We start from the raw sequence: 19109 nt of genomic DNA, 5'->3' as shown, positions 1-19109 counted from the left end.
TTTAGTCTTTCTTTAATTAAAAAATTATTATTTGTAATTTATGAGTAAAAAGTGTGTATATCTATGATGTACAACATGCTGCTTTGAAGTATGTGTACATTGCAGAATAGCTATATCAAGAAATTAACATGTGCATTAGCTCAGATACATTTTTATAGTGAGAACACTTAAAATTGACTCTCTTGGCAACTCTCAAGTATACAGTACACTGCTAACTAATCACTGTGTGGTGTAACAGATATCTTGAACTTTATAGTTTCTTGATTGGATTTGAATGATCACTTCTCCATACATGCCTTCACTGGAGATGTTACTGAATAAACAGAGAGATTTCGAAGATGCATACAAATTCTTCTATGAGATTTTTTACTACTATGCCCCACACCCACCAATTAGCAACACATTTGGAAGTTTGGGGTTATGATGGTTGAAAATGATACATTTTGAATTTTAGAGAATGCTACAACTTGTTAAAAATGTGGATTTCTGGGGCATCTTGTAGTGGCAGAAATGTGCCAGAAATGTCCCAAAAATCACAAACATGAGGTTATATCTAAGAAAGAGAAGAACACAATAGAGTGCCTAGAATTAAACCGTTGCACCTACAGTCCAGTGATTTTCCACAATGGCACTATGAACACACTGGAAAAATGTCAGTCTTCAAGAATGATGTTGGAAAATTGTGTATCCACATGCAGAATAGTGAAATTAGACCCCCATCTCACCAGTTATAAAAATCAACTCAAAATGAATGAAAGACATAAATGTAAAGCCTAAAGCTATGAAACTACTTAGAAGAAAACACAGAAAAAATTGCTCTTCAATATATAGGAAGAGGCAAAGACACCAAAAGCAAAAATAGAAATATGGGATTACCTCAAGCTAAATCTTGTTTAGCACAATAAAAGAAACAATTATTAGAGTGAAAAGACAATCTACAGAATGCGAGAAAATATTTGCAAGCCATGCATCTGACATATCACATGATCTCACTCATATGTAGAATCTAAATAATTGATTTCTTAGAGGTTGAGAGTGGAATTTGGTTACAGGAGGCTAGGGAGAGAAAGGGGAAGGGGAGATGCAGAGAAGTTGATCAATGGGTAATTTACAGTTACTTAGGAGCAAGAAATTCTATGTGCTATTTTACAATAGAGTAGCCATAAATAAAAATTATGTACTGTGTATCTCAAAAAGCTGGAAGAAAAGATTTTGAATGTTTCACTAAGAAGAAATTCTAGATGTTTGAGGAGATACATATGTTTAACTTGATTTAAGTATTACATAAACATCATATGATATCTCATTAATATGTACAGTATTTGTTTTTAGGTATCACTTTAAAAAACAAATTTAAGAGCAAAACATGGTGGTACATTCCTATATTCCCAGCTACATGGGAGGCTGAAGCAATAAGATTGCTAGAAGTGTAGCAAGGCTACTGGGCAATGTGGCAAGGTGCCATTTTAAAAATATGTAACTTCCCTCTTCTTAAATGTGGACTACCCAAAGAGTAAAGAAGGGTAAAGAAAACTTTCCAAAGAGTAAAGAAAAATCAGGAGGGATCACTTCACAAGGCAAACATCTCAGTTAAGCAATCAAGGTTAACTAACACCAGGACTGAGTCATATTAATAGTATGTGCCCCTAATGGGACTTGACATTTTGCTTCCATGTCTTTCTTCCAAACACCCCAGTCCAACCATGAAAAAAGCATAAAATAAACTCCAACTGAAGAACATTCTGCAAAACACTCTCCAATATCCTCAAAAGAGTCAAAGATCATTAAAAACAAGGAGAGTCTGAGAAAGCCAAGAGCAGTGTGTGGCTACATGACTATTAAATGTAATGTTATATTCTGGATAGGATCTTGTCATAGAAAAAGGATATGAAGTGAATAAAGAATGGATTTTAGTTGATAATGATGTTCTATCAATATTGATTTACTAATTGTGACAAATATAGTATATTAATGTATAATATTAATAAGGAAAACTGGGTGTGAGGTATATGGACACTCCCTTGATGATCTTTGTAACTTTCATTTAAACATTAAACTATTCTAAAATTAAAGATTTCAGGAAATGTGTGGTTGCCCCATTCCCAGAGACTGCATGCAACTTAGTAAGTCTAATACGAAGTTCATCAGTCCTGCAGGTAGAGTATATAAACCAGATTATTTCATTCCAGATTGCATGCACAGTCTTTTGAAAGAATACAACCTAAGATTTATGTATGTGACTACAAAACAACTGGCCAGTGAAATGTCTATGTGTCTTTCTCTACACTCAAGTGCCAGTAGCAACAAAGACAAATGACGGCCTCTTACTTCCTGGCCCATGAATACCATCCTAATATGGACCACTCTGAACATGTTGTACTTTTACTAGATGGGCATTCACAAAGGGCTACCTCTCATCATATTTTGGCCATCCCGAAGTAGAAAGATAAGCTCTCAATAGTGATGATGGTCACAGACTGTCTGTGGCCTCCAGCTCCATAATTCATAAAGATAAAAGGAGAATAAAAGACATTACTTCCAGCAGTCCTTAAATGGAACATTACGTTACATAGGCCAAAGCTATTCATCCATCAGAAAGGAAGCAGAAGAGGGAGAAACATGCACATCTTCAAGTTTGGCCAACTGTGTTTAGTCGAGTGAGTGTGGTCTGAGATTCTCCAAAATCTTAAGAAACTAATTTTGTATTTGATGACTAAAATATAATTTTAGCTAATAAAATAGTTTTCAATATTAAAAAAGAGCCTTGTAGGAACTATTAAAATAGTATAGTTGAAGAGAAAATACATGTATAGCTATTATAAATCTTGCAGCTATTACAAGGTTGCTATAGGCTATTACGGAGCAGCTGGATTGTGGCTTTATTATTTTCTACTTAGGTATTTAATGCCTTGATCCCTTCATTTACAGCCTGTTTTTTTGGCAGGCATGATACTCATTTCCCACAGATATGATATTTTCACAGTGAAGGGATGGTCAGCCATATCATTTGTCTGAATGTAGACTTTCTAAAGGTATCAGAACAAAGTAATGAGTGGGGACAGGGGTTCAGGCACATGTGTCAAACCAGCCATATTGTCTGCTGAAGGCAGCCCTTGAAGCAGGAGCTACAAATACAAACACATGCTGTCTTCAGAAACCAGGCTATCAGTATTTTCTCCTTGGTCACCCAGACCAAGTTCCAGCAAATCTAATGAGATCAGCTCATGTATCAATACACTTACAATATTTTCATTCCTAATTCTCATTTTTGTTTCTGGGATTAAATTGTAACACTTTCTTTTTTAACCAAAATACAATGAATTTTTAGTCTAACCAACTTCAGAGAGGACTTACTGCAATTTCTAACAAGCTACCATTCTTTTAGAGGGCTCGTGAGCAGGTTTGCTTTTGGAAAACAGCCTAAACTTGGAGATTTCTGGTCTGAGGTGAAGAAATGTAGAAAAAACTTATTGAAGAAATTTAGCCCAAATCCATCTTGCCAACCTCAAATGATTAGTTTCTATATAGAAAACAAAAATAAAGATGAGGACAAGATAAAATTCATTCCCCAGACTGCTTTACTACATGAATCATCTCAACCAAGTAACCAGGATATTTCCATCCACAATACCTCAAAACAGACTCAAATGGCATTGAAAGAAATTGTACCTCCCCGTTTTTAATGGTAGAGTTCATTTGAGTTAAGCAATGACCTCATATCAGCACGTGGTGGGAAGGCAGTGACATTTAGCTTTTAATTTTATATTATCATAGTGGACACTTTTGAATATGGTAGTTCAGATCTATAATATCCGGATCTGTCAAATTACAATAGATTCCACAAATGCCAGTGTCAGAGCTATAATGAAGCAACCAATAAGACTCCTAAATTCTTTGTCAGGATAATTTGTTACTGAGGCAAATTATTCCTGATAGTGAAAAAAATACTACTAAGTAGAGTCACTAATTAATCCTCATAGTTTTCAGTCCTGATAAATATAAACATTTGCCTCTTTTAGTAGGTGTGATAAAAGGAATTACAGGCAATCTAAATTGGTTGCAAAGCAAATCAGAGGAGAACCAACATTTCAAAGTTGGCCTAATTCTGAGTTCAAGACATTTTTCTGTGTATTGCTGAGACGTTGTCACAGACATAAGAAAAGGCCAAACAAAAATCACTACCTGGATGCTTCTTAGTACTAAGGCTCAGACTCTTGAGGCTGTCTTCTTGACATTTTTTCAGGCTTCTGAGGCTGTCTTTTTGACTCTTTTTGACATTTTTTCTTTCCTGGAAGTGGTAAACGACCTATTCAGGAGGGGCAAGGCAGAACAACAAATTCTAATCAAATGGAAGAAGATCCAGCTGTTGCATCCTATCTTTTGTTAGAATACAGTTTCTAGGTCCTTCAGGGCATTTACGCTCAGAACGAATTTACCATTTGTCATATCTTGTCAAAGCACTTTCTAGGGTCAGCAACATCAAATGCATGCTCTGCAAGTACTTGCTGTGTGCCAGAAAGTCTATTAGATGTTAACACTATAAAGACCAATATAACATCTTTTCCTACTGTCCAGAATAGGAACAGACAAGAAAGTTTAAACTTTTCACTTAAAAACATGTTACCTGGACAATGTCATCAATTACCACCTGGCAGAACTGCTGCTGTTGAAATGACAGCTCCTATTCTTCAGGGATGTGCTAGTGCACACCATTGAATAGAGGGATCACATAGGCTTGAATGCAAGCTGTGTGTGATATAAGTATCTAATGTGACACAAGATGTGACACACAAGAAGTCACATTCTTTTTAAAGTTTTAAGCCAAGCTTGGTGGCACATACCTATTATCTCAGCTACTTGAGAGGATGAGGCAGGAGAATCACAAGTTCAAGGCCAGCCTTGGCAACTTAGCAATACTTTATCTCAAAAAAACCAAAATGCTGAGGATGTCACTTGGCTCAGTACTCCCTGGATTCAATCCCTAGTAATGAAAAAATAATTTTTTAAAGTTTTATAAAGTTTAAAATTTAAACAACTCCAAGTACATTCAACTGTTTGAACTTTGACAAAGGGGCCAAAAACATACAGTGGGAGAAAGATAGCTTCTTTAATAAATGGTACTGAGAAAACTGGCTGTCCACATGCAAAAGACTGAATCTAGGCCCATATTTCTCACCATGTACTAAACTAAAATCAAAATGGATCAAAGAACTAAACACTAAAACAGAAACACTTAACACGCTAGAAGATAAAATGATACAACTTTTGAACTCATAGGTGCAGGAAAGGACTTTTTGAACATAACTGTGGTCACAGAGAAAATAATACCAACAATCAACAAATGGGATCATATAAAATTAAAAAGCTTCTGCATGGTAGAATAAACAACCAATGAAGTGAAAAGACAACCTATAGAATGGGGAACACAATTTGCCAGCTATATCTCAGGCAGAGGACTAAAATATATAAAGAACTCAAAAAGTACCCCCCATAAAAGAACCAATCCAAAAGTGGGCAAGTGAAATGAATACACTTCTCAGAAAAAAAGTACAAATGGCCAATAAATACATGAAGAAGCCAAGTGTGATAGCGCACGCCTGTAATCCCAGCACTCGGAAGGCTGAGGCAGGAGGATCGTTGTGAGTTCAAGACCAGGCTGGGCTACAAAGTGAGTTCAAGGCCAGACTGAACTGCATAGTGACACCCTGTCTCAAAAAAAAAAGACAAAAAAAAAAAGAAAGAAATGTTCAGCATCACTAGCCACTGGAGAAATGCAAATTAGAGCAACACTGTGATTCTATCTTATCCTTGAAAGAATAACTATCACCAAGAAATCAAGTAATAGTAAATGCTAGTGAGGCTATCGGGGGAAAGAAGTACTCTATATCATTGGTGGGAATGTAAACTAGTAAACCACTATGGAAATCAGTATGGAGATCCCTCACATAACTAAAACTATAACTTCCACTTGTCTCAGCTATTCCCCTTTTACATACTTTTCCAAGTTAAAAACATGATACAGTGACCCATGCATTCCCATGTTTATAGCAGCACAATTCTTAATAGCTAAGTCTTAGAAGCCGCCTATATGTCCATCAAAAGATGAATGGATAAAAAAAAATGGAGTATTTACCCACAATGGAGTACTCCTCTGCCATAAAGAAAGATAAACTTAAGTCATTTGTAAGAAAATGAGACCAAATTGATACCACAATGTTAAGTGAGATAAACCAGACACACAAACTTAAATATCAAATGGTCTCTCTTATATGAGAAACCCAAATTATAAGTAAAGATTAAAATAAAAGATAAATAATAGGAACAAGGGAGAGAGCTCTTTTTCAAATAGGAAGGGCATCAGGAGACCAGTGGATGGAAAAGGGAAGAGAGGGGAGGGGACAAAAAGGAATGAAGATATGTTATGTTAAAATGTGTTATGTGTATATACCAGCTCCCCACAAGGAATGTAAACATAATACATAATGTTCTAATAAAAATTTAGTAAGAAATTTTTAAATTTTAATAATATAATTATTTAAACCAATAAATTCAAAGTACTGCCATTTTAACATATAACCAACATGAGTAAATTGTTGTCATATGAGTTACATTAAATCTTTGAAATCTAGCTTAATGAAAATGAGCCATATTTCCCACATTTAGCAGCAGCACATGCCCAGTGGCTACCCTACCTGACAACCTGCTGCTAAAATTGCTACAAACTTAGTGCCTTAACACACACAATTTTTACTATTTCGCTATTCTGGAGGTCAGAAGTCTGTCAGTGGTTTCATGAGGTTACATCCAAGTGTCCTCAGGACTCTTCCTTTCCAGATGCTCCAAGGAAGAAATCTGTGTTCTTGCTTTTCCAGCTGCTAGAGTCCAGCTGCACTTGCTGACTGTTGGCCCTTCTGCCATCTTCAAGCCAACAATGTCACATCTCTGACTCTTCTCTGTGGTCGCAGCACCCTCTGGACACAGCTGGGAGGGTTTCTCCCAGCTTAGGGAGATTGGGCTCACCTAGCTAATCCATGTTAATCTCCCACCTCAAGGTCCTTAACACTATCACATCTGCAAAGCCCCTTTTGTCATGTGCAGTAACATATTTATAGATCTGAGAATAAGGACCTGGACATACTAGAGTGGGGGAGGACATTCTCCTATGTTTTCCCATGTACTACAGGTAGTTTTAAGTTTTATCTCATTTTGTTTTCATTATAAACAAGAAAAACATGAAATCAAGGACTTGTAGAATCAATTAAGCTGCACCAGAAAGACATCACCCTCTTCTATCAAGCTCATTTCAAGGAGCAAAGGTTTTCTCCTATGAATAAAATAAAATCACTTCTGTGAAGTTCTACCTATGTCCCAGGATCTGAATTTTTTTTCACTTGCATGCTACTGACCATCAGTCAAAAAATATTTTAATGTTGTCTGGATGCCAGACAGGTATCAATCTGATAAAATAATCACAACCAAATTGTGAAGAAGGAAATTGTGGCATAAAGCAACAATTTCTATTCAAAAGTGACATTTTTTATCATTTTATTTTGAAATCCTTTATCATATTGGAAGCACACTAAAAACATGTCAGCTTTCCCCAAATAATGTCTCTAGTGAGAAGAAATAACCTAGGAAGAGCTCAAATGAAATATAATTTTTAAAAAGCCTCTTTGTCCAAAAAATAAAATTATGGGGCAGAGTTCTAGATGCAAAGATCAGTATATTATATGTTTCTGAAGAAAAATAAAATTTTTGGCAGTAGAAGTTAAACCCGGGCCATCACACTGAGCTACATCCTATCTCTTTTCTATTTTCTATTTAAAGCGAGTTTTCACTAAGTCACTAAATAGCTCAGATTGGGCTCCAGCTTGCAGTCCCTCTGCCTCAGCCTCTCAGAATGCCTACATTACAAGTGTGTGCACTGTACCCAGTCAGGAAAAATTTGGAGGGGGGAATAATTTTTAAAGACAATGATTATGAAACAATCGTGTGCTGTCCACATACACAAGTGCTTCTTTAGACTGTAGGTTACTACTTGGAACAGTTTCCTGCCAACAGCGCAAACAGTCTGTCACCTGGCTTTGGCTTGGTTCCCTTTCCAAAGCTAATCATGAAATGAAGAACTGTCAGGGAAGGAAGGAACTTCAGGCCATAAAGTCCAGCTCATTCTACATATTAGGCAGTAGGCCACACAGGGAGGAGAAGTGACTTTGCTCAAAGTCTTACTGGGGCACAGCTGGAGTGGACTCCGGACTCCACACTCCCAACACATTACTTTCTCACCGTCTAGTTAGCAGAGTAAAACTGTCCTCCACTCATCTGTTCATCTGTGCATCGCTCTACCCACTGAAAAAACTTTGGCTGAGTGCCCACTCCCTGCCAAACAATGTTGCAGGCCTGGGACCTCAACAGAGAACAAAACTGGCAAAAAACCCCACAAAACTTGTCAGGAACCTTATGCTCCTAGGAGTGAAGGGACAACAAATATATACCTATGTCAGGCTCTGGACAGCCTAAGGAGAAGAGAAAAACACAAAGAGATGAAGAAGCCAGGTACAGTGGCACACACCTGTAATCCCAGCACTCCGGTAGGCTGAGGCCGGAGGATTGCAAGCCTGAACCCAGCCTGAGAACTTAGTGACTTAGTGAGATCCTGTCTCAAAAATATGTATATTTTAAAGGCCAGTGAGAGGTGGTTTGGGAATTCCCTTAGTGCAAAGACCCTGGGTTCTGTTCCTAGCACCGCAAAAACCAGTTACGGAAATTTGTTGCAATACATGGGACATTCAAAGAACATTGCATGAATATAGTGACACTTGAGCAAGAAAGTGAACCTTCAAGTAAAATTCAAAATACACGTAGAATAAACGATCATTAGCAATCGTGTTCACATAATGTTCATGGAAATTTCCAAACATGCTAGTGAGGTGCGGCTGAGGATGTGGATGACGGCGAGTGGGCAGAGGTGGGAAAGGTGAAGGAAGCAAAAGCAAGGCTTTCACAGAGAGCTGCACTCCTGTGCGAGCCCCGCGCATCCCCAAATAGCGATGCCTTTGTCCCGGGGCCCCCTAAGTGGTGTGGTTCCCATCAGGACAGGCTCCACACCCAACCTAGGCGGAAGAGGAATTTCCTTTTTCCGTGACCAAAAAACAGAGAAAACCACCCTGATCCTGGCTCTGGACAGAAGCAGATGGGCTAGCAGGAAGAGGCCTGGCAGGCCGGCCGCAGCGGAGCCTGCTGTCCCCTGTCCGAAGGGCGAGCGGCGCGGCTGTACCACCTGGAGGCGCAGAGGGACACTGCAGCTCGGGGGGCAGAGCCCGGGCGGCAGAGCCCAGGCGGAGGCTCTGAGACCGAGTGCGCAGCCGGCCACGCCAAAGACCCGGGTTTGTGCCCCGCCGCTCCCAAGCTCTGCCCTGCGGTGACCGTGCGGGACAGGCTGCAGGGTACCTGGGGTGCGGGCACAGCGCGATCCACAGCAGCCGTCAGGCCTGGCCGAGGGCGGAAGGCAGCCACCGTCCGAGCAAGCGGCCGAGAGGACCCGCTTGGGCCCTTCCCGGCTCAAGTACCTCAGCTCCAGGTCCTGTCGGTCCTGTCGGTCCTGTCGGTCCTGTCGGCCACCTTCGGGCCATTAGCACCACGCACTCACACACCGCGCTGTCGCTGTGCGATTTCCGCCCTCCTCTCCCAGAGGGCGGACGTCCTGCCCTCTCCAGGTGTTACCCCCGCGCGGGCTGGAAGTCTCCCCTGCAGCCCCTTCCATCCCCCTGCAACCCCTTCCCTCCCCCTGCAGCCCCTTCCCTCCCCGGCCCGGTTGCCCCCTCCCCGCAGCCAGCTCCATTTGCCAGACCCCGGCTCTTGCGAGCCTCGCGCTCAGGAGCAGGGGTCAGAGCTGAGGTCCGGGTCCGCAGGGACACAGGCGCGCGGCTGGGGCTGAGGGCAGCGCAGGTAAGGCCTCCTGCAGCGCTTCGGACTGGCACCCAGGACAGCCGCTCCTCACCACACCCTCCCCATAATGTCAAGATGATGAAAAATCCCAGGAGGTAATCCAGGAAGTGTACGAATGCTTTCTGTTTTAAGGGCTTTTCCTTTTTAATAAACGACCACCAGTATATTTAAACATCATTTCTCTTCAGGTTTTGGGGTATTTTTGCAAAAATTTTGCAAAAATTTCTCCTACTCTTTTGAACAAATCTTGTTATTGAACCTTTTAAGGAACTTTTCTATTACGGATTATAACTTACATTTAAATCTTATAAAAGGTTGTACATAATTTGAAGAAAAATGTCCAGGATGAACAACTCATAAACAGTATATTACGGGTACTTTGGGAGCCTGTGTTAATCTTCCTTCCTTCCCCGACACCTACAGGTAATGACTAGCCTGGATTTTGTATGTTGTTTCTTTACATTTTATAGTAACATATTTATACATATGCATGCATGCATGCATATGCATATATGATAGTAAAAGGTGTGCATATGAGGTGTAATCAAAATATAGGGTGGTTTTTTTAAAAACTTCATTAGGTAAAACACACATTGCCATTAATCCCCCACAAAGTACTCCTCTTTGCTTCAAGCACACTTACCCATTGTTCTCGCCACTTTCTGAAACAGTTCTGGAAGCCCTTTATCACATCTTTACAAAGAGTGATCAAAAATACAAAGAAGTCTGTTACCAAGTGCCATAAAAGCAGAAAGGCTCATTAAAACATTATGGGTGTCCCTATCCATCTTATTCACTAGATCTAGCACTATGCGACTTCTGGCTCTTCCCCAATGTCAAAATGAACATGAAAGGTAAACATTTTGAACTGATTCAGGATGTCAAGGCAGTCGCAGCAGTGCAACTAGACACTCACAAAAGAATTCCAGAACTGCTTCAGAAACTACCAAGAACAGGATAACTGTGTTCAAAGTAAAGGAAGTATGGGGGGGTTAACTGGTAGCAATGTGTCTTTTCCTGTAATCAATTTCTTAAAGTCATATTTTTATCATACCTTGTAACATAAGTATGAACATCTCCAGAACATGTCTAGTTTTTGAACCTTATATAAATGGACCTACTTTTTTGTATCCTTTTGTGACTTGTGTTTGCTATTATTTTTTATAATGCATTTATTACAGTTTCCATCCAAAATGCCCTAAGTTCTTATGGGTTCAAAGGTGGGGGTTTTCTGAGGCAACAGAATCATGGAGCTGCTGTACTCATTAATGGATTGATCCACTGATGAATTCATAGATGAATGTGCTAAATATGGGTCACTGGGAGCCTGACCTGGAAAGGCATATTCTTGTCCCTGTTCCTCTCTCCTCTTGGGGTTCGGGCTTGGATGAGCAGCTTTCCTCCCCCAGGACATTCCACCTTGCCATTTGTGCCTTGGAACCAGCCAATCACAGACTGAACCATCTGAAATGGCCAGCTAAATAAACCTCTCCCCTCTAATGTGTGGATATCAGGTATTTTGCCCTAGTGACAGAAAAGTGACTAGTATTCATGTCGATGTACATAGCTATAGTTCTTTTTCATTGTTACACAAAATTCCATTAGGTCCTTTGGTATCCAGGAAAGATTAGTTCCAGTACCTCCTATGGACACGAAAATCTGACTCTCTAAGCCCTTTTTACATAAGATGGTGCAATATTTGTATATCCTCCTACACACTTCAAATCATTTCTATATTTTTATAATACCTAATACTAAATGCTATGTAAATAATTGTTACATTGTATTGCTTAGGAAATAATGACAGGAAAAATTCTGTACATATTAAGTACAGATGCAAGTTTTAAAAATATTTGTGATTCAGGTTTGGATGAATTCTCAGATGAAGAATCCATGGATATGGAGAACCAACTGTATAACACAGTTTGTTTATCCAGTTTATCCTCGATGAATGTTTTCACTGGTTCTAATGTGTTCCCATTGAAAGAATTTCACTAAACAGGTTTGTACATCCCTCTTGGTACACAAGAATTTCTCTAGAAGTTATATCTGACAGAAAAACTGTTGTGTCAGAGGGCACACAAAGTCCATGTAACTAAGTAATGCCCACTCATTTTCCAAAATAATTATCCTACTTTCTACCCTTTCAGACTGGGTTGCCCTGGAAACAGATGCATTTTACTGTATGGGAAGTCTACTGCATAAGAAGCAGTTTATCCCTGCCATCTTCTTTAGGTGCTTCCTATCTTGGGCCTTTTCCTATTTTTGTTTCTTTTTCTTTTTTTTCTCATTTATTTTCCCCTCCTAAGTTTGAATTTCTATTCTTTTACTGAGCACCCTAGCAATTTTAGCTTACTTAATGAATAGTCCAGAAAAGTAAGCAGATACATATAGAGCTCACCCTAGAAAATTTAACTTAATTTTTGCTTAAGAATTGTGAGGTTTCTTGAGTCTATGGATGGTTATCTTTTATTTCTGGCAATATTCCAGCAATTACTTCTTCAAATATCAGTGAGGCCTAATTCTCTCTCCTCTTTCTCCTACTTTTACTAAATATGTGTTAAGATTCTCTTTCCCTTAATGTCTCTTAAGTTTTCTTTTCTATACTGCATTGCTGTCGTTCTGCATCCTGGGTAATTTTTTTCTAGTTCACTAATTCTCTCTCAGCTATATCTCATCTGCTGCTGAATCTAACTGCGGAATTTTTCACTTCAATTCTTTTAGTTTTCATTTTTTTAAAAAACTCTGTTTTTAGAAGTTTTTTTCTGTTCATTTTTATAGCATTCTTTATTTAATTTACAAACCAAAACTGCAGTCTTTAAAATAAACAATTCAGTGCTTTTTAGTATATTGAGAGAGCTATGTGTAAACAACACCAAATCTAACTGTAGAACCTTTTCCTTATCCCAAAGGAAATCCTGTACCATTAGCAGTCACTCCTCATTCCCCTTTCCCGGGCCCCAACACCCACTAACCTTTTTTCCATTTCAATAACATGACATATAAATTCATCATACACAATTTGATCTCTTGTCTGTCTTCTTACATTTAACGTGTTTTAAAGGCTTAATTTATTCCTTTTAAAAGCTGAGTATTTCATTGTATTAACAAATCACATTTTGTTTATTTGTTTATTGGTTCATCAGCTGATTGACATTTGGGTTGTTTACATTTTGGGACTATTATGAACAATCCTATGAACATTCATCTATGTGTTTGGTGGAAATGTATGTTTTCATTTCTTAAGAGTATGTTCCTAGGCGTGGAATTCTTGGGCCATATGGCAACTCTTGGCAGATTCTGCAAAGAATTTGGTTCTGCAAAGAAGTTCTACAAAGAATTACGAGAACATAGAGCCAAAAACCCTTCAGAAAGGATGACACTTTGCTGAAGAGAGAAAGCTGGCTTCTAAGAGCTTTCCAGGAGTAGAACTAGGGCTTGTTAAAAAACTTTCGGGACTAGGCATTGAACTCAGGGCCCTTCACACGGAGCTACATCCCCACCTCTTTTCATTCTTATTTTGATACAGGGTCTCAATAAACTGTAGGTTGGGCTTGAATCTGCAATCCAGCCTCCCAGAGTACTGAGATTACAGGTGCACAACATCACACCCAGCTAATAGGACTCTTACAGTAAGCAGAAAATCAAGGAAGTGTCCCCAAGCCCCACTGACCAGTCCCACTCTCATTCAGCTAAGGAGCCCTCCAATAAGCACCTGCCTGTGGAAGGGGCCCAAGCCCCGCATTTTGTCCCTAGGGCTAGGCCTGAGCTCCTCTTGGGAGGTTCCAAAACTGAGTGATCACCATAAGCCTTGTGATTTCTCTGTTTGGTGCGTAGCTTTCCACCTGGGCCCTGCTGAGTCAACAAGGGTACGATGAATACTGAGCTGCGGCTTCTGCACCAGACTCTAGAAGCGAACGGGGAGAAAAAGCTGGGATACAGCGCTGGGATGCACTGCTGGTGTGTGTTGCCTCCTAGTGAGTACTCTCTACCCACCAGGCCCCTCCTACCACGTGGATCTTGGTTCTCCTGGTCCTGGGCGCTCGTTCTGACTGTGAGGAAAGGCGGACGACTCTGAGAACATACTGGGATCTTACAGGGCGTAGGAGACACACCCGAATGGAGGGGATCGTTCGTGGCTTGGATGGTGGTCATGGTGGCTACAATGAGAAGAAAAGACGGCAGGATCGGGGATCAAAGTCAACCAGTTCACCGGGCACGGGTCCTAACATCCCCGATACATCCACCTCCATCCCAGTCCATGCTCCCAGAAGCACCCAGCTCCTGCAAGGCCGCTCCTTCTGGCTGCCGCTTCCAGACATCCTGATTCTGTCCTTTCGCCCGGGACCCCTACCTGTTCTCCCTCTGAGCTCCCGCAGCCCTCACTTTCTGCAGGATCCCTTTGCAGCGCGGTCCCGGGAACCCTTCACGGTCGCCTCCACTTTCGATTTCTCCCCAAGTCTCTAGGTGCTTCTGCAGCTGGTACCTTCCCAGTTGGTAACATACGCCAAACTCCTGATTAGTTCGGCAAAAGGCTGAGCAGGCGCATGACGACTGCCTCAGTCCTCCAATCCGAGGGGTTTGGAGGCGGGGCCAGAAGACTCCATGTGGAGCCACTTTTCCACAAAGAAAAAACTGACCCAGCTCGATCAGCCAATCCAAGAGCGGAGCGCGAGTGGAAGGCGGAGCAAAGAGTAGGAGGAGGCGGTTCTGAGGCAGTGCAGGGCGCTGCGCTCCGAGTCTGGGCCCGCCAGACGCTACTGCGCTCTCGCGAGGTCTCACGGCCGGCAGGGCTGGGCGGGGTCATCCCGGCCAGGCGCGCGGCCCTTTGCGGAGGTCCGGGCCGCCCCGTGGCTCCCGCAGAACGCGGCTGTGAGGGCGGCGCGGGCCGAGCCTCGGGGATACTGCCCCGGACCTTTGAAGAAACGCGCTCCTGAGAGGAGCAGCCGCTTCCAAGCTGGCGGAGCGGGCTGAAAGAATTGAGTCTACTGAGAACAAAAAGAGAAGAAACGTAATGTGTTCATCCGGGCCTCACAACCCGGTGAGGCGGCCGGAGCACTGTTAACGCCAGGAAGTGCGGCTCCGCCGCGGACTTGCCGCCTCTCGGCCCCGGAAGGGGCCTTCCGTCCCCTGGTGCCTTTTCCCGGCGTGGAGAATGGCGGGGAGCCTCACCTGCCGATTACTGGCAGGCAGGGGCGTTAGGCAGCCAAGTCGTAGCATAGCCTTGGGATGGGAGGGGTAACCCTAAGAGAAGACAGGCATAGACAGTGGTTTCATATGTACAAGGCTAATATTTGACCGCTGACCACAGCAGTTTCTGTTTCACAGGCCAGGAACTTCGGAGCCGTTCCTCTGCTTTCATCCCGTCCTCTTCCATATCCCGTCTCTCTTCACTTTCACTAATTTTACCTTCTAAATAACTTTAGAGGTAGTGTATGACTGCATCACCACCACCTTCGTCCCCTCATCTCACCTAGGGGATGCGAGAGTCTCCCATCCTCCATTCTCTCTCTCTGTAGGAGTCCATCCTATTTACAGCAGCTAATGCAAAACTGATCGTGAATGAACAATGCAGAGACTTACCTAGCATGCCTTGGGTTCAGTCCCTGGCAACACACACACACACACACACACACACACACACACACACACACTGTTCTAGGCAGTAGAGTGAATACTCGCAAAGGCAAGGAAAGACTAAAGAGTGTTCAGAAAGTAAACCTGGAATGGAGTGTTCAGAAAATAGTGAGTGAAATGGAATGTAGGGAACAGTAGGAAGTAAAACTGGAAGATGTTTTGAGGTCTTGAGTTAAACGAAAGACCACTCCTAATAACAGGTAGGATGGGTGTGCTAAACTCTAACCACTAAACCAGCATGGCTACTGCTATATAACGTGCTAAACTCTAACCACTAAACCAGGATGGCTACTGCTATATAACGTGCAACTATTATATGTAAGAGCCTTCACTAGGTCATGGTGTACAGAGAGGAATAAGGCTGAAGAAGAGGCACCACAATGGAAATTGGACACCAGTGGTTCACGTGATTTTAAGGTAGTTTACACAGTTCGGGTCTTGTCCTCAACTCCATGGACGTGGAAACTTGAGTTTATCAGCCTACTGAGAATAGACAGACTCACACTGATTGAATTTATCAGAGAGGCTGAGTGATTTACCATGAATGAGAGGTCTTTCAAAGGCCAAAATATGTATGCCTGCTCTTTAGGCATTTTTTCACACCATCAGAATTAAAAGGAAGTTTTTTTTCAATTTTTATGGTTTTTTTGTTTTGTTTTTTGAGACAGGGTCTTGCTTTGCAGTACAGGCTGGCCTTGAGCTCAATGTGTAGCCCAGGCTACCCTTGAAGTTGTGATGGTCCTCTTGACTCTGCTTGCCAAGTGCTGGGATTACAGGCATATGCCATGTCGCCCAGCTAGGGTGGGGTTGAGTTTGTACCAGAAAAATTTTTGTTTGTTTACTTTTTGGTTTTTGAGACACGGTCTCCCTATGTAGTTAAGGCTGACCTTGACTTTTCAGTGATCCTCCTGCCTCACCTTCCCAAGTGCTGGGATTACAAGTACGCAGCACCAGTCCTGGCCAGAAAACTTTTTCAAATAGTCAATGCTCAAAATAACTATCATGCCTATCCAATCTGTTTGCTCTTTTTCTTTTTTCTTTTTTTTTTTTTCTGCATTGGGTATTGAACCCAGTGCTGTAAAATTTCCGAGAAACTGGAGAGACCATGAGGGATTACAGGAAGATTTTATTAGTGCGTGACCCAGCCACTAGAACTGCTCAAAACCAGATTGAGCTCCAAACCAAGGAGAGGTCCTCTTTTATATAATTTGTGGCATCAAACAAGTAGAGACACAGAAGCAGAACAAAGGCAGTTAGTTATCCTAGCCTATCCCTATCTTAGCCTTGAAAGAAAACACTAGCTGTGTATCTCAGGATGTTCAGATACTGTGAAGCCTGTTTATAACCCCATTTGTTAGCTTTATCAGTGATGGTGCACTGTATTCCCCCTCTAAAGGAGGAAACCACCATGAGAGAACTGCTTGAAGTGTCTCCCATATCAGCAAGAAAAGCACAGGACCACCATGAGAAAACACAAGTCCCCATACCTGAGGGAGAGATTACAGGGGAAGTTGTTTGCCTGGAGCTGGGAAGATTTTACAGAGGGAGAGAGAATCCCAGTTTCTCTCCGAGCTCTGCTTTAGCAGGAGCACTCTACCACTAAGCTACATCCCCATTGCCTTTTATTTTCAGGGACAGGTTATCGCTAAATTGCCCCCACTGGCTTTCACCTGCAAACTAGCTAGGATTACAAGATTGTACTACTGCACCTGGTTCAGTCTATTTTCTTTTTACTTTTTTTCTTGAGTGCTGGGGATGGAACCAGGACCTGGTGCCTACTAGGTGAGTGGTATGCTATTAAGCTACACCCTCAACCCTTAACCCAATGTGCACTTAACCATTGCAACTATTTCCTTTGTTTGCCGAGGAATAGAATTGATTTTCTATTCAGAGACCTTAATGAACATTTTTTATTTTCCTAGTTTGTCTATTGATTTTTTTGGGTTTTCTAAGAGAGAATTGTTCTAAACAGAAACATTTTTAAAAATTTCATTTTAATCTTTATACTTCTGGGATTTTCCTTTTTCTTGTTTTCTTTTTTAAAATCATGTTTGATATGTAATAACAACATATTTATGAAGTATACTGTTACAGGTTTTTTCTTCTTGTGGAACTGGGAATTGAATCCAGGGCTTTGGGCATTGTAGGCAAATACTCTACCACTGAGCTACATTTGTCACCCTTTTAAAAAGTTATTTTGAGACAAATTTCCCTAAATTATCCAGATCGACCTCAAACTTGCAATCCTCCTGCCTCCTCCTCCCGAGTAGTTGGGATTACAGGTATGTACAACCACACTAGTCCAGTTCATGTTTTGATATGTGTAAGCAGTGTGTAATGATTAAGTCAGGGTGATTAGAATATTCATTGCCTCAAACCACTGTCATTTCTTTTTTTCTTTTTTTTTTTTTTTTAGACAGTGTCACTGCATGCGGGGTTCAGGTTGCCCTTGAAGACACTACATAGCACAGGCTTACTTCAAAAGTTCAGTGATCCTCCTGCCTCAGCCTCCCAAGTGCTGGGATTATAGATGCGTGCCACTAAGTCCTCAACGTTTATCATTTCTTTTGATGAAAATGTTCAAAATCCTCTCTTTTCTTTGTTGAAGCATACAGTATAAACTTTATGGTTACTATAGTCATGTACTGTGCAATAAAACACCAGAACTTGTCCCTCTGATCTAGTTGTAACATTGTTTTTGTTGCTTTTTTTACATAATTAGACAGAATTGCCAACACTATGTTAATAGTTGGAACCCCAGCACATCCCTGCCTTGTAGGAAACCATCTAAAATATCTCCCCAAAGTGTCTTTTTCCCCATTCTTTTTTTCCTCTTGTCTTCTAAAACAATCTCAAACTTACAGAAACTTTGCATGAATATATATAACTTTTTCCTCAATCACTCAAAAATAAATTGACAATACATTATTCAGTCTCCCCCAAGTACTTTAGCATGTATTTCCTGAAAGCAAGAACAGTTTTTCCACATAACCAACCATAACAATTGGAAGAATGATACTGATGTGTCCTCACCAGGAGCCCTCAGACTGCCATGCACATTTGTCTAGTTTGCTCAGTAATGTTCCTTCTCACAAATGATCCCACCCCTAAACACAGGTTGCATTTCATTAGTCTCCAGTTCTTCTCTTCCTCCACTGCTGCTTTCACTTCCTCTTCCTCCTCCTCCTCTTCTTTTTACAGTACTGGGAATTGAACTCAAACCCTTTTCACTAAGCTACATCTTCATTCTTTTTTTAGTTCTTGTTATTCTTTTACTACTATTATGAAGTTTTGGGTTTATATTATTATAAAAATAAAAGGAGTAAAACATCAAAAGACAGCAACCATTTACAAAATAGTAAAAGAACAGTGCAGACAATACAGAGTTACAAACAAAGTGGAAGGAAATTAACAATGCTTATTGTATTACATAGTGATATCTTCAAATGGTTTCTCATTAAAACAAATACAGACATGCAATATTGGTCAATCAAGACTCATTAACTGTTTCTTTCAGCAAAGAA

General features: G+C 41.1%; 1 protein-coding gene and 1 long non-coding RNA gene across 2 annotated transcripts in view; both read right to left on the bottom strand.

Moving 5' to 3' along the window:
- Window positions 1-4300, bottom strand: part of LOC102003369 — a 96501-nt gene extending 92201 nt beyond the window's left edge. Inside the window, exon 1 of the long non-coding RNA XR_001231852.1 lies at window positions 4183-4300. This is a non-coding gene — a long non-coding RNA (uncharacterized LOC102003369). The remainder of the gene's footprint in view (window positions 1-4182) is intronic.
- Window positions 4301-13659: 9359 nt separating this feature from the next.
- LOC106147100 (tastin-like) lies at window positions 13660-14469 on the bottom strand. Its single transcript, XM_013506968.1, has 3 exons — window positions 14303-14469; window positions 13945-14108; window positions 13660-13855 (listed from the first exon to the last, which is right to left on the bottom strand). The coding sequence occupies exons 2-3, from the start codon at window positions 14101-14103 to the stop codon at window positions 13748-13750; spliced, it is 267 nt and encodes an 88-aa protein (XP_013362422.1). The 5' UTR covers window positions 14104-14108; window positions 14303-14469; the 3' UTR covers window positions 13660-13747.
- Between the last annotated feature and the right edge of the window lie 4640 nt (window positions 14470-19109).

Source organism: Chinchilla lanigera, unplaced genomic scaffold (genome assembly GCF_000276665.1).
Source record: "Chinchilla lanigera isolate Chin_1 unplaced genomic scaffold, ChiLan1.0 scaffold00117, whole genome shotgun sequence".
NCBI classification, from domain to species: Eukaryota; Metazoa; Chordata; class Mammalia; order Rodentia; family Chinchillidae; genus Chinchilla; species Chinchilla lanigera.
Note: the sequence above shows the minus strand (reverse complement) of the source record. Positions and strands in the feature narration are given on the sequence as shown.

Bases quoted from the DNA above. Each gene is read 5' to 3' on its own strand.
- LOC106147100 (XM_013506968.1), bottom strand. From the start codon at position 14,103: ATGACCACCATCCAAGCCACGAACGATCCCCTCCATTCGGGTGTGTCT. The intron at 13,856-13,944 runs GTGGGTAGAGAG...GTTCGCTTCTAG, and splicing joins CACGTGGTAGGAGGGGCCTG to AGTCTGGTGCAGAAGCCGCA.